This window comes from Trachurus trachurus (assembly GCF_905171665.1).
Source record: "Trachurus trachurus genome assembly, chromosome: 13".
Taxonomy (NCBI): domain Eukaryota; kingdom Metazoa; phylum Chordata; class Actinopteri; order Carangiformes; family Carangidae; genus Trachurus; species Trachurus trachurus.
In genome coordinates, this window is record NC_139892.1 from 36170437 (window position 1) to 36198266 (window position 27830).

A 27830-nucleotide genomic window follows, 5' to 3' on the forward strand; every position below is an offset into this window, starting at 1 on the left:
AAACATGTTGGTACCGATACGGTACCAACATGTTGGTATCGTGACAACACTATTCTACATTATAAATGTTGTTTATTTGACCAGATAAAATTTAATTTAAATCCCATTTTGTTCCTGAATCCACCAAACTGCTGGGATCAGAATAATCCTGACGTTCTGGATCAACGTTTTCCTGATCCGACTAACACAAACTGATGAAGGTTTGATCCATTTTCAAGATTTGATCTGATCAATGATCCAAAATCATTTCTCAATCAGTTTTTAACCCTTTGAACAACTGGGTCCAGGACCAGAAACTGACTTCTCCCACGTTCTCTGAGGAACCTGAACTCACCACAAACGACTCAGACTTGGTTCACTTCAACTTTATTGAGTTTTTTTTCTTTTCTTTTTTCTTGTTTGACCAGGGTTCAGACACTTCACTGTTTATGAGTCGGACCAGAACCAGAACCAGGACCAGGACCACAACCAGGTCCAAGAGTCCTGATCCAGATCCACATCCCCACACAAAACCACGACAGCGTCAACAAACAACAACAAACATTTCAACACATGAAACAAACAAAACAAAACAAAATAAAGGTCAGTATCAAAAAAAAAAAAAAACTACGACACCATCGTTACCCAGCAGCCCAGAGGAAGACGTCGGGACCGGGACCGGGACCAGAACCAGAACCAGGACCAGGACCAGGACCAGGACCAGGACCAGAACCAGAACCAGGACCAGAACCAGAACCAGGACCAGGACCAGGACCAGGTCTCCCCTCAGGAGCTGGAGGAGCAGTAACAGTCAGACGGGTCCAGAACCAGAACCAGAACCAGCAGCAGGTCCACCGGTTCATTTACACACAGTTCAGTCAGTCGGGACCAGATCGGACCGGGACCAGGACCAGAACCAGGACCAGAACCATGTGAAGTTCTGGTCCTGATGATCAGCGGAGACTTTCTGGACCTTTCACAGAGCGGTGGTCCTGGTTCAGGACTCAGAAAACCACTTTAAGCTGGACCAGATCCCAGACGGGTTCATCTGATCTGGATCGAACTGGTGGAACTGGACTCTGGTGAACCCGGGTCTCAGGTCTCAGACTCTGGTCCTGGATCTCACACACACACTCACACACACTGGTTCAGTCTCACTTTTGAACCAACTTCCTGTCCTGTGATTTTCAAATTAAAAGTTTCACCGATTAAAATTATTAGGATTAATTTTCCAAATAGAAAAAAAACAACAAAACTGGTCCGGTCCAGGATCCAGAGAGGGGTTGGGGGGGTGAGGGGGGTACCAGAGTCCAAACTGATCAATGAACTGATGACACACACACACACACACACACACACACACACCCCCGACCCCCCAGCAAAGAGAATCCAGACCCAGACTCAGACCACCAGCACCTGAAGAGCTGAACCCTGGTTCAACTTGGACCAAAAACTACAAAAACCTCTAAACCTCCAACCGAGAGAGAGAGAGAGTGAGTGAGAGAGTAAGGGGATGAGTGAGTGAGTGGTTGTCATGGAAACGACATGATTGACAGGCTGGCCCCTCCCCCGCCGCATCGCGCCGCCGCCGCAACTCGCTCAAAGGCAACAAGGAAATGAGAGAAAAGAAGATGATGATGAAGGCAGCAGCAGCAGCGGTGGCGGCGAAGGGGGAGAGGTGAAGGTGTGTTAGTGTTGGCGGTCCGGTTCCATCCGGTTCCATCCGGTTCCATCCGGTTGGGTCCGGTCACTTGAGGTCCAGCACCATGCTGGCCGGGTTCTCCAGGTATTCCCGCCACAGGTTGGAGAAGCGGCACATGGTGGCGCCGTCGATGATGCGGTGATCCGCCGACCAGCTGACCTTCATGATGTGAGCCGGGACCACCTGACCGCCGGCGCCGAACCGGGGCAGCACCTGAGAGCACACACACACACACACACACACACACACACACACAAACAAATGAAGATTTTTTTCCCCGCTATGTACATTATAGTTCAACATTTTGGCAAATTGGCCCATTGCCATAATCCCTATAGTCTTAGCAGCAGTAGGTTCGTTACCTTTAATTGTCGGTGCAAGCTGTTTTTAGAACGGCGGAGCAGAGCCGTGAGCTGCTCAGAGCTACGCTACGGAGGCTCATTATGGGATTTCTTGGTTCCCCTCATCAAACTCATCAAATACACAATCCAACAACTCCACAACGCTCTGGTGGACAAGTTGTGAGCTGCACATTCACCACGCTATGAGATAATAACACAACGTTACCACACAGAGTTGTTTTAGAGGGAAATACAGAGACTGCTTGATGAAAAACTGTCCCTGAAGGCAACGTGCATCAGCGGTTTTGCATGAATTTCCCTCTAAAACAACTCTGTCTGGTAACGTTGTGTTATTATCTCATAGCGTGGTGAATGTGCAGGTCACAACTTGTCCACCAGAGCGTTGTGGAGTTGTTGGATTGTGTATTTGCCAAAATGTTGAACTATCCCTTTAATTAAAAAAAAAAATCAAAATTTGACACTCAATGAGTTGAGGGGCGGCCTGACGCTACTGCGACGCACAGTGATAATCTACCAGTTCTTATTACTTTGTACCCTCATCATCTAACGTGTCGGCGCTCAGTTTATCAATAAACAACGTCCGATGTTATTATAGCCCATAAGTTTAAAGGAGAAGTGTCGTTTTTAACAACCTGGACCTTATTTCTGACCGGGGCACCGAGATGCAGCCTCTAAATAACATTATCTGCCCCGAAACTCGTTCATTTCAACAGTATTATGTGTTAATTCACTAGCTCTAATTACCTTTTTTTTAATGGCCCCCACACATTTTGAAAATGGCCAAATTTTTTAGACCACGGGGGCCAAAATTGCCCCGAAAATACTTTCTTAATTTCTTACCCTGCACACACACACAGGAAGGGGGCGGGGCTTGGCTTATCTAAGTACTTTGATGTTTGATGTCTGTGGTGTGTTCATGGGTCGTGGGAAAGTCTGCAACTCACCTGCATTTTCCCCAGCGCTCCGATGGAGACCTCAGGAGGGAGGATGACTGGTTTGGCGTACGTCCCTCCGATCTACAACACACAGGAGAGAGAGAGAGAGAACATGATGATATGTTCTCTCCATGGTAACCACCCACTCCACAATATATTTAAGCATCTTAAAAGCTGCTTCAGTGAGCGGTTAGTGATGCCTCAGTGTTCTACTGAACGACTTAGACGCTCCTTTGTTCCTGCAGCAGTCAGATATTTGGTAACACTTTCCTTGAATAGGTATTCATAAGATTGACATAACAGCTGTGATGAACATCAATGAATACTTATGACAGCTGTCGTTAAGTGTCATTCGGTAAGTTATGTCACTTTTAATGCAAAGTTGACATTGTTTGAGATGTTTTTGTTCTGACAACTTGACATAAAGACAATTTAAACTGTCATAGCAGACCTAATTGCCAAACTTTAAAAATTATGTCTTATTATTAAGTTTGGCAATTAGGTCTGCTATGACAGTTTAAATTGTCTTTATGTCAAGTTGTCAGAACAAAAACATCTCAAACAATGTCAACTTTGCATTAAAAGTGACATAACTTACCGAATGACACTTAACGACAGCTGTCATAAGTATTCATTGATGTTCATCACAGCTGTTATGTCATGGTTATGACAGTGTTATGTCAATCTTATGAATACCTATTCAAGTAAAGTGTTACCGATATTTTAACCACAAATAGCGGTTGTCTGTTGTTGTTTTTTTAAATCTTCTGGAGGTGTATATTCATTTATTTATCCTTGCCTATATTAAAATCAATTTAAATCACTTGCTTTGAGCAGCCTACTCTGTCGTATGAAGTATCCAATCATGGTGATAAGTTTTGTGCGATGGTATGGAAATGTTTGTATTGTTTGTTAAAGGGACAACGAGGAGTTTTGGAAAAGCGAAGTGTTTTCACACTACATTTATGAGCCTCCGCACCGTGAAATTCTTTGACCGGCGCAAGACAGACTCATGTTTTCATTCATCAAGAATTAAAGTCAGAGGTTGGAAGACGATCACATACCGTCGTAGTTCCCACCATAAACGGAGATTCGGCGGCGTTATTCTCATGACTCGCCACGAAACCGAAAGTAAAGAAACCTGCATTTCCTCCACCACTAATAATAACAAAATAACGATAGAGACAGAACGATATATTCATCTAAAATGGAGCCATTAATAAGTGGTAACGTAGATTCATCCACATTAACATGAAACTTTTTTATAACCAAATAGGAACTCCTCGTTGTCCCTTTAATATTAATTTAAATCACTTGCTTTGAGCAGCCTACTCTGTTGTATGAAGTATCCAATCATGTTGATTGTCAAGTTTTGTGCAATGGTATGGAAATGTTTGTATTGTTTGTTAAGTGGATGTATGTGTTTTTATTGGGTGGTAAAGCAGTTTCCCCTTCGGGATCAATAAAGTTTTCTAATAATATATAAGCAAGCAATAAAAATTATGGATCAAAAACCAATGAGATGGCACCACTGCGGCATCCTGAGAAAACACAACCTTCTTGCATTTGAAAACTTTATAATTTACTGTTAATATCAGACTCGTTTTTAAATGTCTTCATAACTGTGTATCAGCCCTGTTTTCTGCACTGATAAAAAGACGCTGTAGCTCAAGCCGAGTAAACACACGAGCCTCCTACTATGGCGACTGCATTGTTCCCAAGTGTACAACATCATTTGGACAGTCTGCCTTCTCAATAAAAGGGGTTAACCTATGGAACACTTTACCCACTCACCTGAAACTGGAGACTGACACAAACTCGTTTAACAGAGGATTAAAAGCATGGTTAAAAGCAAACAACAATGCTCACATGTATAAATATGGACGTTTTCAGTGTTACTACTTTTACTGTTAGGATCATGATTTCTGTTTGCTCAATCTCCTCTCGTTGATCTTGTGCTCTGTATTTTTTAGTATGTTACTGTCATGATGTAGTGTCATGCACTTGGTTTTATCTAATACTGTTGATAATATGTTCTGTATTTTTAGATTAGCCGCCTATGGACTGGTGTTGAAAATTAGCACTTGTGCTAAACACACTCAAGCAAAGCATCTGGTCTATCCACTGGAACAGTCTCAATGTATTTGTGATGTCCATATCAAATAAATAAACATAACATAACATAACATAACATAATCTAAAATGGGCCCATTAACAAGTGGTAGCGTAGATTCATCCACATTAACGTGAGACTTTTTTTATAACCAAATAGAAACTCCTCGTTGTCCCTTTAATATCAATTTAAATCACTTGCTTTGAGCAGCCTACTCTGTCGTATGAAGTATCCAATCATGTTGATAAGTTTTGTGCAATGGTATGGAAATGTTTGTATTGTTTGTTAAGTGGATTTATAAAACGGAAAGGTGAAATCCGCCCATCTGATTGGTTGTTAACTGTGGTATATTGAGCATATACCACGGCTACTATTCTAAAGCCTTATCACAGCGTAGGCTATCACTCCGCCTCAGGCACGTATGACTGGTGTGAATGGAAGTTGTTGTCATGTATCCATGACAACGGACTGTTGCAGTCCGTAGCAAATACAGCTGATGTTTTTACGATGTTAAAAAATGGACAAAAGTAGTTGAATTGACATGTTTAAGGTGAACTTTCACCTCCAGAGGGTTAACAATGGTAGAGGGGGTTGAGCAGTGACTTTCACCTGAAAAAAAGCAGAGGAAAAGACGAGATGCAGAGCTACTTGGAGCTAACGTCTGGAGAGGTGGGACTATTTTTTCCACAGTGAGGCTATTTTATTGAATAATATGTATTTCTGGTTGAATAAAACTACATGAAATTGATTGCGTATCCCTCTTTCATATTGTCATTATTGGTAACCGTTTTATAAAAGCAATATATCACTCCAGTCCGTGGTCTATGCTCATTCTACCACGGCTAAGGGGCGTTGTTCGGCCTGACGCGAAGCGGAGTATGTGTTTTTATTGGGTGGCAAAGCAGTTTCCCCTTGGGGATCAATAAAGTTTTCTAATCTAGTTCTAACAGGTTGTGGTTAGACCGGGTCTAGAGTCCGTCTCGGCGGCGGCTGGACTCACTGATCCGATGTTGGACAGGGTGAACGTTCCCCCCGTCAGCTCCGACGTTCCCAGCTGCCCCACGGCGCCGAGCGTCTGCAGCCGGTTCAGCTCCTGGGCCATGTCCAACACGCTGAGCAGCTGCACCTTCTTCACGTTGGGGACCAGCAGACCCTGACTCGTGTCCATCGCCAGCCCCATGTTGTGAGACGCCTGAGGGCAAGAGACACGGTCACCACGGCAACCACACAAACAACAACAGCAATGACGACAACGACGACGACTGCAGCACCTGAACCTGGAGCATCAGTGACTAGATAGAAAAGATGTGAAGCATTTTATAGCTACGCTGCTACAGGATTAGACTTCTCCTCTCCTCCCCTTCCCTCCTCTCTTCTATTCTCCCCATCTCTCCCTCCTCTTCTCCTCTCCTCTCTTCTCCTCTCCTCTCCTCTCCTCTCCTCTCCTCCCCTTCCCCTCCTCTCTTCTATTCTCCCCATCTCTCCCCTCCTCTTCTCCTCTCCTCTCCCCTCTTCTCCTCTTCTCTCCCTTCCTCTCCTCTCCTCCTCTCTTTTACTCCCTCCCCTCTTCTCTTCTCCCCACTCCTCTCCCCTCCTCTATTCTATTCTCTCCTCCTCTCTTCTCCTCTCCTCTTCCCTTCACTCTCATTTCCTCTCCTCCTCCCCTCTTCTCTTCTCCCCTCTCCTCCTCTTCTCTACTCCCCCTCTCCTCTCCCATCCTAGTCTCCTCTCCTCCTCTCTCCTCCCCTCTCCTCCCTCCTCTCCTCTCTTCTCCCCTCTCCTCCTCTTCTCTCCTCCCCCTCTCCTCTTCTCTTCTCTTCTCTCCTCTCCCCTCCTCTTCTCTACTCCCCCTCTCCTCTCCCCATCTCTCCTCTTCTCCCTTCCTCTCCTCTCCCCTCTTCTCCTCTCTCCTCCCCTCTCCTCTCTTCTCATTTCTTTCTCTCCCCTCCTCTCCTCCTCTCCTCTCCCCTCTCCTCTCCTCCCCTCCTCTCCTCTTCACCTCCTCTCCTCCCCTCTTCACCTCCTCTCTCTTCTCCTCTTCTCTCCTCCCCTTTACTCTCTTCTTCTCTCATCTCCTCCCTCTTCTCTCCTCCCCCTCCTCTTCTCTACTCCCCTCCTCTTCTCTACTCCCCTCTCCTCTCCCTTCCTCTCTCCTCCCCTCCTCCTCCTTCTCTTCTCCTCTCCCATCCTAGTCTCCTCTCCTCTCCTCTCCTCTCCTCTCTTCTCCTCCCCTCTCCCCCTTTTCCCCTTCAATTTCCATGTTTTCCACCCTGAGGTTTCTCCAATTGTTTCCCTGTTAAAAGGGTTTCTTGAAATCATCCTTGTGGTGTATTTGTAAGATTATGTACAGTACGTTCTCTCTGTAAAATACGATCTATCTCATTGTAACAAACTGTAGAATCTTGCTATGCACCATAACATCCTGTAAGAGATTCTGTTAATAAAAAACAAATCTTAAAAAAAAAAAAAAAGTGGAGTTTTTCCTCAGTGGATGTGAGGGTCTAAGGGCAGAGGATGTTGTTATGATGGGATGTAAAGCCCTTTGAGACAAACTGTTGGTAAAAACGGGCTATACAAATAAAATTGCCTTGTCACAGTCACATTTAAAAACACTCATTATCTGGATTTGCTCATCTAGAAAAGTTTGTATCTGCTCTGAACAACTGGGGTAAAGGTAAAGGTGGATTACGTGATCCTGGATGGCAAAACAAGGGATTTAACTGGGTCCACGTCTTTAAAGAAAAAGTTTGAATCTACAATGTAGAAAATAAAGAAGTCCGGTCTGGACCGGTCTGGGTCGTACCTTGTAGGTGATGTTCTCTCCACAGCTCTGGTCCAATGAGGCGTTCAGGATGGGGAAGTGCAGGAGTCCCAGAGAGGCAGCCTGAGCCAATGAGAGCACAGCATCAACGTCAGCGCCAAACATCACGTGACCAATCAGCATCAAGGTCGCCCATCAGGCCCCCCCAAAAAATTTGTGTAATACCTATTTTTACTTTGACGTGGTGTGTGTTTGAAAACAGGGTACAAAAAATGTCCCTATCAGGGGAACGTTAGTGATTTTTAACAGGATCTGAGGGTTAAACATACATTTGCAAGGCTAAGCTTAAAACAAATGTGTATTTCTGTTGCAGGTGTAAAATTGTGGCATTCACAAAGCAAGGAACTGAAAAGTTGTACAAGTATGTCTCAGTTTAAGAAAATGTTTAAAAAAGAAAAGATAAGCGTCTACAAAAAAGAAGAAGGAGAAAGAGAAAAAGAAGGGAAAAAAAGAAAAGATAGACGAGTGGTGTCCACTGCTATTTTGTTTGTTTTCTTGTCACTACTATGTTTCATCATCTTTAATATTTTGAAATAGAGTATAATATTGGTGTTGAAGTAAGCCAATGTAAGTATAACAACAGAGAGGGGCAGGTACTATACGTTTTCTTCATCCTGCTCCTTTTCATTCATGGTGACTATGTGTACATTATGTAAATATGTGCAACCCTGTGTATACCATGAATGGAATAAATCAAAATGAAATGAAATGAAATGAAAAAAGTGCTGCTGCACATCGTTCCAGGTCGACGGGGCAGAACATTTAAAAGCCTTTTTGCCCAGTTCCATTCCTGCATCTGTATAATGTCCAGAGAACGAAGGCCACATCGGCTGAGGTTTCTACACGTGTGTAAATACAAATATGTAGGCAAAAGTCCAAGAATAGATGTATAAATAAAGGTGACAGAGTGCGGGGGGCTCACACTGTGTCTCCACCACCCACCTGTGGATGTCCTCAGGTAAACACTGCAGACGGTTTCCTCCCATGTCGAGCCACTGGAGCGCCGGCAGAGCGACACGCAGTCCGGCATGCCGGTGAAGTCCTTCATGGACAGATCCAGGTGCTGCAGGTTCCTCAGGTGTCTGAACTAGAGAGGGGACACAGAACAGACCTGAGACCAGCAGCTGGACCAGAACCTCTGGAGAACCCCTCCACACACCCACTGATCAGACGAGTTAGGTGTCACATGAACCTTGTTATTCATGTTAGTGCTCGTGCTTCATGTAGATCCTGGTTCAAGTTCTGGGGCCGTATTTACAAAGCATCTTCGAGGCCATTTTAGTCTTAAAGGGATAGCTCAACATTTTGGCAAATTGGCTCATTGCCATAACCCCTATAGTCATAGCAGCAGTAGGTTCGTTACCTTTAATTGTCGGTGCAAGCTGTTTTTAGAACGGCGGAGCAGAGCCGTGAGCTGCTCAGAGCTACGCTACGGAGGCGATTTCTTGGTTTCCCTCATCAACTCATCAAATACACAATCCAACAACTCCAAAACGCTCTGGTGGACAAGTTGTGACCTGCACATTCACCACGCTATGAGATAATAACAGAACGTTACCACACAGAGTTGTTGTAGAGGGAAATTCATGCAAAACCGCTGATGTGCGTTGCCTTCAGGTACAGTTTTTCATCAAGCAGTCTCTGCATTTTCCCTCTACAACAACTCTGTGTGGTAACGTTGTGTTATTATCTCATAGCGTGGTGAATGTGCAATGGGCCAATTTGCCAAAATGCTATCCCTTTAAATATCTGGGGGAGTATGAGTTATTCTTAGACTTGAGAAAGTTGATAAAAAGCTTTTATTCTTAAGTTTGAGAGTTGGACTAAATTCCACAAATTCTCAGCACTTAAGACTAAAATCCTCTAAGACTTGGAAGAATTGGAAGTGACATCTAAAATTCAGTTTACGGCACATAGTACTGTGGTAACTCAGCTCTGAGACCGGCATTTAAGATTCAGTCCTACACTTCACTAAAAGTCTGATTAAGATGCTTGATAACTACCTTTTAAGTGCATCTTTCAGTCAATAATTTGTTTTACTCATTAAGTCGACTCCTATCCGGCCCCTGGTCCGTACCTGGTCAGGGAGGTGGTCCAGCTCCCGGTTCATGGCCAGCTCCAGTCTCTCCAGACTCTCACAGCCGCTCAGCTCCTCGGGAACCACCTGCACTCTGTTGTAGCTCAGCATCAGCTCTCTGAGCCACGTCAACATCCCTGAGACCAGAACCAGAACCAGGAGGACACATGGTGAGACCGGCTACAGGGTCGGTCTTCTAAACCCAGGGGTGCAGATCCGATGCCAGGATTGGGGGGGGACACAAAAGTGATTTTTTTTGTTTTGCCCATATGCAGCTCATACCATGCCGCCATAAATCACAACTCCGCAGAGTCTCGGCATATCATTCAAAAAGTCCTGCACAGGGAATCATTTATTGTGCTTATACCTTTCTTGTTTATTTGTCCTAAACAGCCAACAGCACGTATCACTGCTGTTATATTAGTAAATTATAATTTAAAGGGTCTCGGACATATAATATCTACTCACGTTCTTATCTTTCGCCTCCCACCGACCCTCCCAGATCCCCAATTCTTCTCACCATCTTCCTTTTCTCCCAGTGTATGGAACTTTATGCATGATTAAAAAATATGAAGCCCTAAGATTGAGGGGGTCGTTTTTTTTTAAAGCCTGCTGATATCATCGGCGTCTGAGTAAGAAACTACCCATCATTTGCATTGTAGTGGAGGAGACCAGAGGTGGAATGTGGAGTCAGAAATATATAGGGCTGACCCAAAAAAATCGAAGCTTCGAAGCTTCGTTCGTTGCCATGGTAATCGATCTTTAAGTCCGTGATCGATTGTTTTTTTTTCTTCCTTTTTTCCTTTTTGACACTGGTTCTCATCGGCAATTGTTAATTATTAAATTATTAAAATGAGTAGGCGACTTGGCATCCTGGAAACCTGCTTGATTTATGAGATATGCAGTGTTTGTTTGCCATTACTTTCATTATTTCCGCTACGACCCCCCCCCCCGTCAGACGTGACGATCGCGCACCCCACTGGCTGTCGAAGCTTCGATTAAAATCGATTTTATGTACGCGAAGCTTCGATTATCAAAATATGATAATCGGGTCAGCCCTAGAAATATATTTGTCAAACATTATTTGTTCCACCATTTCAATAATTTCTTTTTCGATGTGAGGAATGTGAAGTCTGAAAATACATTTGTTAAATTTTGAATAGTTTGGGGTATTTTTATTGGGGGGGACAATTCATGTTTTTCAGAAATCCCCCCCGGGATCTGCACCCATGAAACCCCCTCTTTGACCTGTCGGAGCTACTACTGACCGATCTGTTTGGGGATTTGGAGACAAACACTCACATCAGACCAAGGGCGTCATTTATGATATTAAAAAAAACAACAAAATTACTTCATTAATCAAACAATAATCGATTATTAATTAATTATCAACTATTTTGATAATCTAATAATCAGTTTGAGTCGTTTCTTAAGAACAAAAGTCCAAATTCTCTGATTCCAGCTTCTTAAATGTGAATATTTCTGGTTTCTTTGTTCCTTTATGACAATAAACTGAGTCTCTCTTTGGTTTGTGGACAAAACAAGACATTTGAGGACGTCGTCTGCTGGTTTGGGAAACACTGATTGATGTTTTTAAACATTTTATTGAACAAACAATAATCGACAGATTCATTGATAATGAAAATAATCATTAGTAGCAGCCCTACCAAAAAGTAACTGAGTTAGTAACTGAATTACTACATAATAACAGTAACTATTGAGTTACTTTTATTTCATAAAATGCTCAAATATGTTAGACTAGTTGATGGACCGAAAAAAAAAGTATAACGTAAACTTTAACAGGTGTAGCCTATTACTATTTTCTGATGGGACTTCTTGAGTCAAGTAACGGCGCATTTTATTGTCAGTAACGGTAACAGCGTTGTAACGGGGAAACAGTAACTTTTTTGATTACTGTTACTGAAAAAAGTAGCGCCGTTATTTTATGACGTAGACGTAGTAATCCCTGGTCATAATTGGTCAAGTCCATATTCTGCACAGAAACATAATGAAAAGAGCCACAAGGCCAAGAAACAGTCTTAAATGGCTGGTTCATCATATAAAAGGAGAAAAGACACTGTCCCAAAGAGGTGATAGTCATATCACTGAGTTAAGACTTATATGAACACAAAAATATTGCTTACTTCTGCTTTAACACAAACATTCTGCTTACTTCTGCTTTAAGTTCATTTTACTACTGTAACGAATATGAAAATGACAAAATAAAGAGGTAAATAAGCCTTGTCCTTTTATCAAAGTTAATAATTTAGCACTTTTCCACGCATACGGTGACTTTTTTGCTTTAAAAAATCCCTATACAGACAGATATCTTAACCCCCCCCAAATGTTTAACCCAAAGTTAGGCCCCTGCATCAGACCGAAGACTGGACCAGGACAATAATCTGTAGATACCTTCCACTCCTCCTGCTCGATGCGGAGCACCAGCCGTCCGTCCTCGGTCTGCAGCTTCTGTCTGAGTGGAGCCAGAACGGCCCGGTCCTCCCAGACCCCCAGGCTGAGTCTGGAGCGCCGCTCGGTGCCGCTCCTCCTCCTCTGCTGCTCCTCCTCGTCCTGCTCCTCCCTCCTCCTCTTGATCCGGGTCTCCCACAGAGCTCTGACCGAGCCGATGGAGCCGCACACCACCACGGCCCCCACCATGGTGACCACGACGACGATGACGTCACAGCGTCGCACGGGGAGACAGGCGAGATGACCTCTGACCTCTGAGCTGCAGCCTCGCTCTCCTCCTGATCATCCTGTAGGAACAAATACAAAACATTTCATTTCTTTGATTTCATTTCTATTTTACTAAATAAATTGTAAAGAAAACCGTTTTTTAATTATTCATTTAATTGAGGCCTGTATTGAGGCCGCATTTTGTAATTATGTAATTAATTTCACCTCATGATGTAATATTTTGTAAAATCTGCCACATTTTGTAATAAAATTCTTAAACACAATATGTAATAAACTTTGCTGCATTTTGTAATAAGTTGTTACATTTTGCACAAAATTATTATTAAAGTTTCTATATAAAAAAGTGCAACACTTGTATTTTGTAACTAATGCAATATGTAACAACTTATAACAAAATGCGGCAAAGTTTATTACATATTACGTTTAACAATTTTATTACAAAATGAGGTGAAAATGTATTGCATTATTACATAATGAATATATATCTTAAATTACTCTTTGTATATTTATTTTTATAGTTTTTAAAATGATTAGGGAGAGATTCACCTATATTTCGTTGTGCTTCATTGCTCGATGACAATAAAGGAAAATTTAAATTTACAATATAACAGAAAATCCTCATTTTGGTGAAATTACAACAGTGATTTATTTGATTTGATTTGATTTATTTTCCATTTATCTTCACGTTGTCAGTTACACAGAATGAAAAAAGTACATTTACTCAGAGTGTATCTTGTTAGTTGTATTTTCATTAGTGCTGTAGTATTACAGTGCAGTAATATAACAATGTACAGTGTTATTGTTGTGTAGTAGCCTATCACAGTAATGGACTGTTGTGTTACAGTGTTGTGGTACTACACTATAATTACAGTAGTATTATCATAGCACCACTGTGTTATTGCAGTACTACTGTATTACAGTGTTGTATTATCAGAGTACAGCTGTACAGTGTTGTAGTAGTATCTCACAGTACCACAGTGTTAGTGTTGTAGTCGGTGAACACTGGTGTCATGTTGTAGTTAGTGTTGTATTCCTATAGCTCTGTAGTATTGCAGTACTGTGGTACTCCAGTATAGCAGTGAGGTAGTATTATTACAGCGTAGTAGTATTGTATTGTAGTATTAGTGTAGTAGTACTGCAGTACTACACAGTCTCAGTGTAGCAGCTCTCACCTTGTCTCAGCGCAGCGGCAACAGTCGTCGTCCATGCTGAGAAATTTGACCTCAGATCAGATCAGCTGCTGGTTAATTTTAGTCAGAGTCTCCAGGTCACATGACCGACAGATACCCCACCTCTTACCCCCCCTCTTACCCTCTTACCCTCTTACCCCCACCTCTTACCCCCCCTCTTACCCTCTTACCCCCCTCACTCAGAGTCACATGACTGGGCCGGTCCTGGGTCCAGGGAGAGGAGTCGGGGTCTCTCAGCCAATCAGAGCGGAGGACCACCCACCTCCTCTCTGACCTCTGGAGTTTCTGACCGCGTGTCCTCCTGCACGTTGGGACGTTGTCATGGTGACGGCAGCATCTGGTCCACACACAGCAGCCCTAAAGAACAAGGATGGGATGTAGGAGCTCAGTGCATCATGGGAGTGAAAGAAGCTAAAATGAGTCGTAGCAACAAGTAATAAATATTTGACACTAGGGCTGGGCGATAAAACGATAACGATATATATCGCGATATAACTTTACTCAATAGCAATATGAAACATGGTCGATAGAAAGTCGATAGGTTTCATTCATTCATGTTTTGACACAGCCAATGAAAAGGAGAGTTGCGCCGCGCTGAACCACTGGCTGAGCCAACCAGGTTAGATTGACACAGCACAGGAAGACTGTACACAGCACAACAACACGTGGTAATGTTTGGGCTGCTGCAGCCTGGCGTCACCAGCGGGGCATCGCCAGTAAAAAAAAAGAGAGAGAATGAGTGTTGCCTCGAAAGAAAAAATGGAGGAGAACTAGGACGAGTGACCGCAAAAAGACGTGGGACGTCATGTTTACATTAACCCCGATTGATGGAACTCTGATACAGTACTGTAAACAACACTAAACTTTAACCACGGAGACAGCAGGCAGTCGGAGCGGGTCGAGCTCCGGCCGCCGTCACACATCAAAGGGAGCGCAGTCACGGCGTAGCCGCTCTGCTGCTGCTGCTGCTGCCGCCGCCGCCGCTGCTGCTGCTGCTGCTCCTCACACCAGAGCGACACTGTTCAGCTGTGCCGACCTAAACACTGGCCACTTGCGAAGCAAGCGCTAACCGCGGCGATTTCTCTTCCTTTTTCTTTTTCAGCCGGGTTTAGGCTGAGAATGATCGCTAATTAGACGGACCACGTCAGGTCCGGGTTTTAATTTTCACGTCCGTTTATAACAGTAGCAGCAGCAGAGAGATGGAGCAGCTCCTGTATGGGGAGCCTGGCTCTAGTCTGACCTAACTCCTGTCTGATGTAATGTTAAAGAACGCCTCAACAGCGGAGTGATAATGTCTGTGAAAAGACCCAGTGCTGTTGTACTGTATCAGCACTCATGTATGTCTCTTGTCCAATCAAATTATTTGGTTAAAACTAACTGTATATAATACCAGTTTTATTTATCTGAAACTGTTATTAGGCTACTCATTGCTTTTATATGTTAATCATTACATCTGAAATGTTCAATTTTTGACGAAAAATAAATATTTAAATCAGAAATAACCTTCTGATATCTTCAAATCTCACTTGTGAGTATGATGGAACATTTAGGCTTGACAAAAACAGTGACTTGAGTCCTATCGTGATATATATCGATATCGACTGATATGAAAAAAAATATCGTGATAGGATTTTTTCTCATATCGCCCAGCCCTATTTGACACATGAAGTAAATAAATTGGCCTTTGGTCAGCCCTATATATTATGGTATTAAACTACATCTTTTTATTTAACTAGGCTAGTTAAGTCACAGTAGCATATACTGATTTGTTGAACTTACAGGCTTGTTACTAAGTATGTATTACAGTTTTTCTCAGTCGCTTTGGTGCTTTTCTCACATCACACTTAACATTTGCACAACAGTTAGTGCATTTCTCAGAACAATTATTGCAAACTGCAAAACCTAGTGGATGACCTGCAAAAGCGCGTCACTTGCTCAAAATGGATTGTCCATCCCTCAAAAGCAAGTACTCATGTCAATGAAACTGTCAGTGTCGTCAAAATGAGAAGTCCTGACACCATCGTTTATGAACAAGATGGTCAAATGGCTTTGTCATGTTTTCATTAGGACACTTTATTCTCTAAGTGTTTTCCAATGCAAAAAGTGATGATACTACCTGGAAATGCTCCAGACAGCACTATACACTACTTGTACAGCCATGTGAAAACTACAGTAAAGTTACACATTACTGTATTTAGTGGAGATACTGAATATGTATGTTTCACATTTCTACTGCATATGCTCTTTGCAATTCTGATGTGTTCACAGCATTGTGCAAAGGAAAAATACACTACAGTCATCTACAACAAACATAAGAAACACTCTTAGGGTACAACTTTACATAAACAATGTTGCAGTACATATAGTAACTGAACCTACAGAGTACTGTAAATCATTCCTGCACATCCAGACGTTCCAGTCACATTTTCATCTACATCACTCTGTCAATTGTAGCGATTGAAACAGATTCAATATTCCCAAAGATACAGTAATGTCATCCTTACATTGTATCTCTTTCAACCTTATGCCATTGTTTGTAATGGGCTCAGTCTCTTCCACCTCTGTGAGGTTGTCTTGTAATCCTATGTGATGCAGAGTAAAATTACAGTAATGTACAGTACATGTACTGCATCAACCATTATTACTGTAGTGTACAATACTGTCAAAGTGCTTCCTACTTATAAAATGCTGTAGTGCAGTACCGTGTAAGTCTAAATGTAAAAAAGTTCTTGTCCCACTGTATCTTACAGTAATGCCTGACACAATGACAGCAGTGCAGATTGTTTAGTGCTGAATACATACCTGTTGTTCCTTACTGTAAATGTTTGAATCATTGAATTCACAGTGCTTCTCCCAACATTTAAAATTAGTTTGACAGATTTCGAAAACTAGTTCAACAATTTTGTAATGACTCAAGCAATGAAATGAGGACTATTAGTTTTATAGGGAAAGACCATACCGCGTTCAAAAGTATAGTTCATTTTGACTGACATGACATAAACAAATGATAATGTTGTAAAACAGCAGAGAATTGTATGAGAGCAACTGATACATGTCCAAAAGCATTTGCAATTTGTTCAGAGGAAGGAGAAACTGCTACTATGATGTGGACAAATGACTACATGTTGTGGAGGTTGAACTAATAGTTATGAGAACTTTCATTCTGATCTGAGAATAGCACCAAAGCGATTGAGAAAAACTGTAATTATCATGATAAATAAAACTCAACCTGTCACACAGCTCCATGTTGTCTCTGTGTCTGTGCCGCTGTCCACGGTGAGGGGGGGGGGGGGGGGGGGGGGGGGGGGCAGCTTCTGCTCACCTGACTCTGTGCAGCTTCTTAAATCCAAACAGTCCGACACAGCGACGCACTGCTCCTCTTTGGCCTCAGTGTCTCGGACTTCCAGAGCAGCTACAGCGCAGCGTTGTGACCTCAACCATGGTTGGTGAGAGCAGAAATGTTGTTGTAGGCCTGTGCATATTCTCATTTGTCCAGGTCATAGTATTTCAAAGGAGGTTAAATCGAAAGCAACTGGACTTATACTGAGTCTCCACACCAGATAGTTGGACCAGTCCCAGCCTGGTCAGATGCTACATGAACTGATGAAGCCTCTTGGATGAAGGTGAAACGTCTTCAGACAAATAACTAAGTCCAGACCAGTTGCTTTCGATTTAACCTCCTTTGGAAAAAAAAAAAAAAAAAAATTGTTGTGGTGAAAATGGGCGGGCTCGTGAAAACGAGCGTTAACTCGCGTATCTCGCGTTTGGTTGCGCGTAAAAGCTCGCGCGAAAAAAAAGCGTTCCTCGTGTTTGTGTGGGAAGCCCCTCGTGGGTCTTCCCACCAAACACGATGAAATAGACGAAGACGCGAGGGTCCCGTCGCCATAAAAGAATCGCGTGTAGCGTCGCAAAAAAAAAAAAGTCGCGTATACCGCGTCTCGCGCCTAATCGCGTCTTTGCGTCACGGCCTTTTACACCGCGGACGTAACGAATAAACGGTGACGGTGTGAACGAACAAGAACAGGACCAGACGTGGCGTTGTTTCCTCTTTTCACCGACAGCTCCACTCTCCCTTACTTACACCAACTACTGTTATTGTTGAGGCCAGAGAATTGTGGGATTTGTAGTTTTTGACCAATCGCAGGTTGTGCTCTTTCTGTTTTTGTGATTTTCCCCGTTTCACACATGTATTTTTTTTTTTAGGGGCAAATGCGAGTGAAATGCTCGCCCATGGTGGGCATAAGAACATTTAAGACCTGTCTAAAATGATTTAAGACTTGAACACAATAATTCAACAAATTTAATATATATATATAAATAAAGCAATTAAAATTTTTTTTTTTAAATTGAAATAGATTACTGTTTCATTTATACTTTGTTGCATTGGTTTTTGGTTTCTTCAGTGTTTTTTAAACAGCCAGAAATGATCTCATCTGGTCTGGATGTTTAAATAGATTTTAAAAATGCAAATATACAGTACATCAGTCAAATACATTGGGAACATTTTCCCATGTGTTTCAAATTTAAACTTCAAATCTCATTAAATTTGCTAATAGTTGGGGAAAAGTTCTTTAATTGTGAAATAATCAAAACTGTATATATTCTACATTATAAATGTTGTTTATTTGACCAGATTAAATTAAATTTAAATCCCATTTTGTTCCTGAATCCACCAAACTGCTGGGATCAGAATAATCCTGATGTTCTGGATCAACGTTTTCCTGATCCGACTAACACAAACTGATGAAGGTTTGATCCATTTTCAAGATTTGATCTGATCAATGATCCAAAATCCAATCAGTTTTTAACCCTTTGAACAACTGGGTCCAGGACCAGAAACTGACTTCTCCCACGTTCTCTGAGGAACCTGAACTCACCACAAACGACTCAGACTTGGTTCACTTCAACTTTATTGAGTTTTTAGGGTCCGGGCAGCGCAGCTGACAGGACACTATTGTATTCCTAGGAATTCTTCTTTAGGGTCCGGGCAGCGCAGCTGACAGGACACTATTGTATTCCTAGGAATTCTTCTTCTTCTTTCTTTCTTTCTTTCTTTCTTTCTTCTTCCAAGGAAGTCATACTTCCCATGGGCGAAAACTCACCAAACTTTGCACAAAGGTTCAGTCCCATGCCAGATTCACTCAACTCCAAGGACATGTGCCCCCCCCTCCTAGGGGGGGCACAATAAGCGTTTAAATTTAAAAACTTTAAAAATTCCTACCAAACCAACGGTTGATGCTACAGTGTTGAAACTTCACCACAATGTAGCCTCAATACTGCTGAAACTTTTGTCCACTTAAACTCATTACAAATTATGAAGTCCATCACTCTGTTTTTTTCAATAACTGTAAAACTTTTAAAATGTATCTCCTCCCACATTTTTTGCTCAATTGACACCAAACTTGCTACAGAGCATCTCCAGACCGTCCTCCACAAAACTTGTTTCTCGGATTTTTGATTAAGCAAAAATTGAGCCGACAGTGCATGAAAACGTTTGACTGTAAACAGTACCATAAACATATACCATCAAATTCTTGATAAATACATTTTCAATCTTCCTGAAAAAAAATGACAATATTCTGGAGTCATGGTTGATGAAGTTTGGCAAATATCAGAATTTTATCTCAAAAACTGAATTTTTGAGAACATTTTGAATTCTGCTCTCATGGGAACAACTGCAGTCAATGTGAGAGTGGAATTTATAAACATCATATTTTCTCTTATGAAGCAAGACACTTATCATTAAAAACAAATCACCAACATTTCCATGCTGTCAAGATGCAATTTATGTATTATCAGATTTTTGTTTAGATGACTGAATTATTGACATTTTGACCATTTCATCACAACAGCTGCCCGGGCACTGGCTCACCTGAGTGGATAAATGAAGCTACACAGCAGGTCTCACTACCAGCCAATTAGCTCAGCGAGTTAGGAGCTGGTTCTTGGTGTCAGAGGCTGTGGGTTCGAGACCCAGCAAGGGCGATGATGATGGTGATGATGATGACAAATCAAAATGTCAGTTGTCCTCAACACGAAACACAAGACAATTGTCCTAATGGTGGCATCACAGCAATTCTCTAAATTTAAAAATCCAAATAGCTTGGACTGGACCATGTGCGAAGGCTCCTAACATCTTAGATTCATAGTAGATGTTTGACAAATACATATCATTATTTTACCTCAAAAACGGATTTTTCTTTTTACTGTGGTTTCAAATCTGCCTACACGACAGTGAATGGCTTAGTCAATTTGTGAAGCCACTGTTGAATGCCACTTGTCAATTAGCTCAGTGCGATAGACACCGGTCTTTGGTTCCCGAGGTTGTGGGTTCAATCCTCGACTGGTGCAAATTGAACATTATAAGGTCAACTGTCTTGTCTTCCTATTCTCCTGTTTGTTGCTCAGAATTGCCTAAATTTGCCCAAAAGTAGCCCGGACCCGACCCATCGCTGCGCAGCAGCTATAATCTTCTTCTTCTTCTTTCTTTCTTTCTTCTTCCAAGGAAGTCATACTTCCCATGGGCGAAAACTCACCAAACTTTGCACAAAGGTTCAGTCCCATGCCAGATTCACTCAACTCCAAGGACATGTGCCCCCCCCTCCTAGGGGGGGCACAATAAGCGTTTAAATTTAAAAACTTTAAAAATTCCTACCAAACCAACGGTAGATGCTACAGTGTTGAAACTTCACCACAATGTAGCCTCAATACTGCTGAAACTTTTGTCCACTTAAACTTATTACAAATTATGAAGTCCATCACTCTGTTTTTTTCAATAACTGTAAAACTTTTAAAATGTATCTCCTCCCACAATTTTTGCTCAATTGACACCAAACTTGCTACAGAGCATCTCCAGACCGTCCTCCACAAAACTTGTTTCTCGGATTTTTGATTAAGCAAAAATTGAGCCTACAGTGCATGAAAACGTTTGACTGCAAACAGTACTGTAAACATATACCATCAAATTCTTGATAAATACATTTTCAATCTTCCTGAAAAAAAATGACAATATTCTGGAGTCATGGTTGATGAAGTTTGGCAAATATCAGAATTTTAACTCAAAAACTGAATTTTTGAGAACATTTTGAATTCTGCTCTCATGGGAACAACTGCAGTCAATGTGAGAGTGGAATTTATAAACATCAGATTTTCTCTTATGAAGCAAAACACTTATCATTAAAAACAAATCACCAACATTTCCATGCTGTCAAGATGCAATTTATGTATTATCAAATTTTTGTTTAGATGACTGAATTATTGACATTTTGACCATTTCATCACAACAGCTGCCCGGGCACTGGCTCACCTGAGTGGATAAATGAAGCTACACAGCAGGTCTCACTACCAGCCAATTAGCTCAGTGAGTTAGGAGCTGGTTCTTGGTGTCAGAGATTGTGAGTTCGAGACCCAGCAAGGGTGATGATGATGATGATGACGGATCAAAATGTCACATGTCCTTAAGCTGTTTTGCTGTCTAAATGCAATTTATGTATTAACAGATTTTTGTTTAGATAATAGAATTTCTGACTTTCTGAAATCTGCCTTGACAACAGCTGCCCGGGCACTGACTCCCTGAGTGGATAAATGAAGCTACACAGCAGGTCTCACTACCAGCCAAGTAGCTCAGCGAGTTAGGAGCTGGTTCTTGGTGTCAGAGGTTGTGAGTTCGAGACCCAGCAAGGGCGATGATGATGATGGTGATGATGACAGATCAAAATGTCAGTTGTCCTCAACACGAAACACAAGACAATTGTCCTAATGGTGGCATCACAGCAAGCCTCTAAATTAAAAAACAACAACAAATAGCTTGGACTGGTCCATGCGCGAAGGCTCCTAACATCTTAGACTCATAGTAGATGTTTGACAAATATCATTATTTTACCTCAAAAACTGATTTTTCTTTTTACTGTGGTTTCAAATCTGCCTACACGACAGTGAATGGCTTAGTCAATTTGTGAAGCCACTATTGAACTGCCACTTGTCAATTAGCTCAGTGTGATAGACAACGGTCTTTGGTTCCTGAGGTTGTGGGTTCAATCCTCAACTGATGCAAATTGGACATTATAAGGTCAACTGTCTTGTCTTCCTATTCTCCTGTTTGTTGCTCAGAATTGCCTAAATTTGCCCAAAAGTAGCCCGGACCCGACCCATCGCTGCGCAGCAGCTATAATTTTTCTTTTCTTTTTTCTTGTTTGACCAGGGTTCAGACACTTCACTGTTTATGAGTCGGACCAGAACCAGAACCAGGACCAGGACCACAACCAGGTCCAAGAGTCCTGATCCAGATCCACATCCCCACACAAAACCACGACAGCGTCAACAAGCAACAACAAACATTTCAACACATGAAACAAACAAAAAAAAAACAAAATAAAGGTCAGTATCAAAAAAAAAAAAAAACTACGACACCATCGTTACCCAGCAGCCCAGAGGAAGACGTCGGGACCGGGACCGGGACCGGGACCAGAACCAGAACCAGGACCAGGACCAGGACCAGGACCAGGACCAGAACCAGAACCAGAACCAGAACCAGAACCAGGACCAGAACCAGGACCAGGACCAGAACCAGAACCAGAACCAGGACCAGGACCAGAACCAGGACCAGAACCAGAACCAGAACCAGGACCAGGACCAGGACCAGGTCTCCCCTCAGGAGCTGGAGGAGCAGTAACAGTCAGACGGGTCCAGAACCAGAACCAGAACCAGCAGCAGGTCCACCGGTTCATTTACACACAGTTCAGTCAGTCGGGACCAGATCGGACCGGGACCAGGACCAGAACCAGGACCAGAACCATGTGAAGTTCTGGTCCTGATGATCAGCGGAGACTTTCTGGACCTTTCACAGAGCGGTGGTCCTGGTTCAGGACTCAGAAAACCACTTTAAGCTGGACCAGATCCCAGACGGGTTCATCTGATCTGGATCGAACTGGTGGAACTGGACTCTGGTGAACCCGGGTCTCAGGTCTCAGACTCTGGTCCTGGATCTCACACACACACTCACACACACACACTGGTTCAGTCTCACTTTTGAACCAACTTCCTGTCCTGTGATTTTCAAATTAAAAATTTCACAGATTAAAATTATTAGGATTAATTTTCCAAATAGAAAAAAAACAACAAAACTGGTCCGGTCCAGGATCCAGAGAGGGGTTGGGGGGGTGAGGGGGGGTACCAGAGTCCAAACTGATCAATGAACTGATGACACACACACACACACACACACACACACACACACACACACACACACACACACACACACACACACACACACACACACACACACACCCCCGACCCCCCAGCAAAGAGAATCCAGACCCAGACTCAGACCACCAGCACCTGAAGAGCTGAACCCTGGTTCAACTTGGACCAAAAACTACAAAAACCTCTAAACCTCCAACCGAGAGAGAGAGAGAGTGAGTGAGAGAGTAAGGGGATGAGTGAGTGAGTGGTTGTCATGGAAACGACATGATTGACAGGCTGGCCCCTCCCCCGCCGCATCGCGCCGCCGCCGCAACTCGCTCAAAGGCAACAAGGAAATGAGAGAAAAGAAGATGATGATGAAGGCAGCAGCAGCAGCGGTGGCGGCGGTGGCGATGGCGGCGAAGGGGGAGAGGTGAAGGTGTGTTAGTGTTGGCGGTCCGGTTCCATCCGGTTCCATCCGGTTGGGTCCGGTCACTTGAGGTCCAGCACCATGCTGGCCGGGTTCTCCAGGTATTCCCGCCACAGGTTGGAGAAGCGGCACATGGTGGCGCCGTCGATGATGCGGTGATCCGCCGACCAGCTGACCTTCATGATGTGAGCCGGGACCACCTGACCGCCGGCGCCGAACCGGGGCAGCACCTGAGAGCACACACACACACACACACACACACACACACACACACACACACACACACACACACACACACACACACACACACACACACACACAAACACAAACAAATGAAGATTTTTTTCCCCGCTATGTACATTATAGTTCAACATTTTGGCAAATTGGCCCATTGCCATAATCCCTATAGTCTTAGCAGCAGTAGGTTCGTTACCTTTAATTGTCGGTGCAAGCTATTTTTAGAACGGCGGAGCAGAGCCGTGAGCTGCTCAGAGCTACGCTACGGAGGCTCATTATGGGATTTCTTGGTTCCCCTCATCAAACTCATCAAATACACAATCCAACAACTCCACAACGCTCTGGTGGACAAGTTGTGAGCTGCACATTCACCACGCTGTGAGATAATAACACAACGTTACCACACAGAGTTGTTTTAGAGGGAAATACAGAGACTGCTTGATGAAAAACTGTCCCTGAAGGCAACGTGCATCAGCGGTTTTGCATGAATTTCCCTCTACAACAACTCTGTGTGGTAACGTTGTGTTATTATCTCATAGCGTGGTGAATGTGCAGGTCACAACTTGTCCACCAGAGCGTTGTGGAGTTGTTGGATTGTGTATTTGCCAAAATGTTGAACTATCCCTTTAATTAAAAAAAAAAATCAAAATTTGACACTCAATGAGTTGAGGGGCGGCCTGACGCTACTGCGACACACAGTGATAATCTACCAGTTCTTATTACTTTGTACCCTCATCATCTAACGTGTCGGCGCTCAGTTTATCAATAAACAACGTCCGATGTTATTATAGCCCATAAGTTTAAAGGAGAAGTGTCGTTTTTAACAACCTGGACCTTATTTCTGACCGGGGCACCGAGATGCAGCCTCTAAATAACATTATCTGCCCCGAAACTCGTTCATTTCAACAGTATTATGTGTTAATTCACTAGCTCTAATTACCTTTTTTTTAATGGCCCCCACACATTTTGAAAATGGCCTAATTTTTTAGACCACGGGGGCCAAAATTGCCCCGAAAATACTTTCTTAATTTCTTACCCTGCACACACACACAGGAAGGGGGCGGGGCTTGGCTTATCTAAGTACTTTGATGTTTGATGTCTGTGGTGTGTTCATGGGTCGTGGGAAAGTCTGCAACTCACCTGCATTTTCCCCAGCGCTCCGATGGAGACCTCAGGAGGGAGGATGACTGGTTTGGCGTACGTCCCTCCGATCTACAACACACAGGAGAGAGAGAGAGAGAACATGATGATATGTTCTCTCCATGGTAACCACCCACTCCACAATATATTTAAGCATCTTAAAAGCTGCTTCAGTGAGCGGTTAGTGATGCCTCAGTGTTCTACTGAACGACTTAGACGCTCCTTTGTTCCTGCAGCAGTCAGATATTTGGTAACACTTTCCTTGAATAGGTATTCATAAGATTGACATAACACTGTGATGAACATCAATGAATACTTATGACAGCTGTCGTTAAGTGTCATTCGGTAAGTTATGTCACTTTTAATGCAAAGTTGACATTGTTTGAGATGTTTTTGTTGTGACAACTTGACATAAAGACAATTTAAACTGTCATAGCAGACCTAATTGCCAAACTTTAAAAATGATGTCTTATTATTAAGTTTGGCAATGAGGTCTGCTATGACAGTTTAAATTGTCTTTATGTCAAGTTGTCAGAACAAAATGACACTTAACGACAGCTGTCATAAGTATTCATTGATGTTCATCACAGCTGTTATGTCATGGTTATGACAGTGTTATGTCAATCTTATGAATACCTATTCAAGTAAAGTGTTACCGATATTTTAACCACAAATAGCGGTTGTCTGTTGTTGTTTTTTTAAAATCTTCTGGAGGTGTATATTCATTTATTTATCCTTGCCTATATTAAAATCAATTTAAATCACTTGCTTTGAGCAGCCTACTCTGTCGTATGAAGTATCCAATCATGGTGATAAGTTTTGTGCGATGGTATGGAAATGTTTGTATTGTTTGTTAAAGGGACAACGAGGAGTTTTGGAAAAGCGAAGTGTTTTCACACTACATTTATGAGCCTCCGCACCGTGAAATTCTTTGACCGGCGCAAGACAGACTCATGTTTTCATTCATCAAGAATTAAAGTCAGAGGTTGGAAGACGATCACATACCGTCGTAGTTCCCACCATAAACGGAGATTCGGCGGCGTTATTCTCATGACTCGCCACGAAACCGAAAGTAAAGAAACCTGCATTTCCTCCACCACTAATAATAACAAAATAACGATAGAGACAGAACGATATATTCATCTAAAATGGAGCCATTAATAAGTGGTAACGTAGATTCATCCACATTAACATGAGACTTTTTTATAACCAAATAGGAACTCCTCGTTGTCCCTTTAATATTAATTTAAATCACTTGCTTTGAGCAGCCTACTCTGTTGTATGAAGTATCCAATCATGTTGATTGTCAAGTTTTGTGCAATGGTATGGAAATGTTTGTATTGTTTGTTAAGTGGATGTGTAAGGAGTGGATAGTGAATAAAGATTGAATAATAAATGTTTATGGATTATTTGCAGATTCTTACGATCGGGTGGGAGCACACTGTCAGTGAAGATAAAAAACAGAGGGCGCAGATGCCAATGCATGTACAAGGTTTATTTACAGTTTAAAATGACAATAAGACCCAGTTGATAAAAACCCTCTAAAACAGCTGCAGTCCAGTTAAAAGGGTTAAAAAGCCAACAGGGGTAAAATCCATAAAACGAGCAGTCTCTGTTTAAAAGGATTCAGCCAGACCGGGATGGCGAGTGGGATTGGAGGCGAGTGGGATTGGAGGGGAAACTCGTGTGCAACGCCTCGTCCTTCTTTGGAGGGCTACCTGTAACACACGAGATCACTGCCAGTATACACGTTCAAAAATGAGCAAAGCTCTCTTAGCGATCTCCACACCAGAACGTTACTAATATCCCAAAAGGGTACTCACACACGAGGCAGAGCGTTAAAGCCCTGCCGCTGCGAGTGTTACACGTCGTAACGTCTGGATTTCCTTTCGTCTCTCTCCTCGTCCGACTCGAATGTCCGGTCTCCCCGTGGCAACTTCTCCAGCCAAGCTCCTGCTCCTTCTGGTGCTCTGCGGTCTTTTGTTTCCGGTCTTAATCCGGTCCGGGCCCTCCTCCTCCGCCGATGATTGGTCTGTAGGAGAACAGGAGAGCCTCACAGGTGTAGTGCATTTCATCAAGATGGTGGGTTCACAGGCAGTGGGAAAACACAGTTAATGTAACTAAAACACAAGAGAATAAAAACATGCATAAAATCTCTACTAAAATATACACAACAAAACAATCAATAAAACCAGTCCCAACTGTCCTGTGACAGATGTATGTGTTTTTATTGGGTGGTAAAGCAGTTTCCCCTTCGGGATCAATAAAGTTTTCTAATAATATATAAGCAAGCAATAAAAATTATGGATCAAAAACCAATGAGATGGCACCACTGCGGCATCCTGAGAAAACACAACCTTCTTGCATTTGAAAACTTTATAATTTACTGTTAATATCAGACTGGTTTTTAAATGTCTTCATAACTGTGTATCAGCCCTGTTTTCTGCACTGATAAAAAGACGCTGTAGCTCAAGCCGAGTAAACACACGAGCCTCCTACTATGGCGACTGCATTGTTCCCAAGTGTACAACATCATCTGGACAGTCTGCCTTCTCAATAAAAGGGGTTAACCTATGGAACACTTTACCCACTCACCTGAAACTGGAGACTGACACAAACTCGTTTAACAGAGGATTAAAAGCAAAACAACAATGCTCACATGTATAAATATGGACGTTTTCAGTGTTACTACTTTTACTGTTAGGATCATGATTTCTGTTTGCTCAATCTCCTCTCGTTGATCTTGTGCTCTGTATTTTTTAGTATGTTACTGTCATGATGTAGTGTCATGCACTTGGTTTTATCTAATACTGTTGATAATATGTTCTGTATTTTTAGATTAGCCGCCTATGGACTGGTGTTGAAAATTAGCACTTGTGCTAAACACACTCAAGCAAAGCATCTGGTCTATCCACTGGAACAGTCTCAATGTATTTGTGATGTCCATATCAAATAAATACCGTATTT

General features: G+C 42.6%; 1 protein-coding gene across 1 annotated transcript; it reads right to left on the minus strand.

Moving 5' to 3' along the window:
* Positions 1-1296: 1296 nt before the first annotated feature.
* LOC310995695 (lipoamide acyltransferase component of branched-chain alpha-keto acid dehydrogenase complex, mitochondrial-like) lies at positions 1297-12667 on the minus strand. The gene is made up of 5 exons (XM_083984817.1): positions 12402-12667; positions 9990-10126; positions 6092-6283; positions 2988-3059; positions 1297-1894 (listed from the first exon to the last, which is right to left on the minus strand). Exons 2-5 carry the CDS (start codon positions 10122-10124, stop codon positions 1727-1729), a joined length of 567 nt encoding a protein of 188 aa, XP_083840943.1. The 5' UTR covers positions 10125-10126; positions 12402-12667; the 3' UTR covers positions 1297-1726.
* Between the last annotated feature and the right edge of the window lie 15163 nt (positions 12668-27830).

Bases quoted from the DNA above. Each gene is read 5' to 3' on its own strand.
- LOC310995695 (XM_083984817.1), bottom strand. From the start codon at position 10,124: ATGTTGACGTGGCTCAGAGAGCTGATGCTGAGCTACAACAGAGTGCAG. The intron at 3,060-6,091 runs GTGAGTCCAGCC...TGTGTGTTGTAG, and splicing joins CCCTGTCCAACATCGGATCA to ATCGGAGGGACGTACGCCAA. The intron at 1,895-2,987 runs GTGAGTTGCAGA...GTGTGCTCTCAG, and splicing joins GAGCGCTGGGGAAAATGCAG to GTGCTGCCCCGGTTCGGCGC.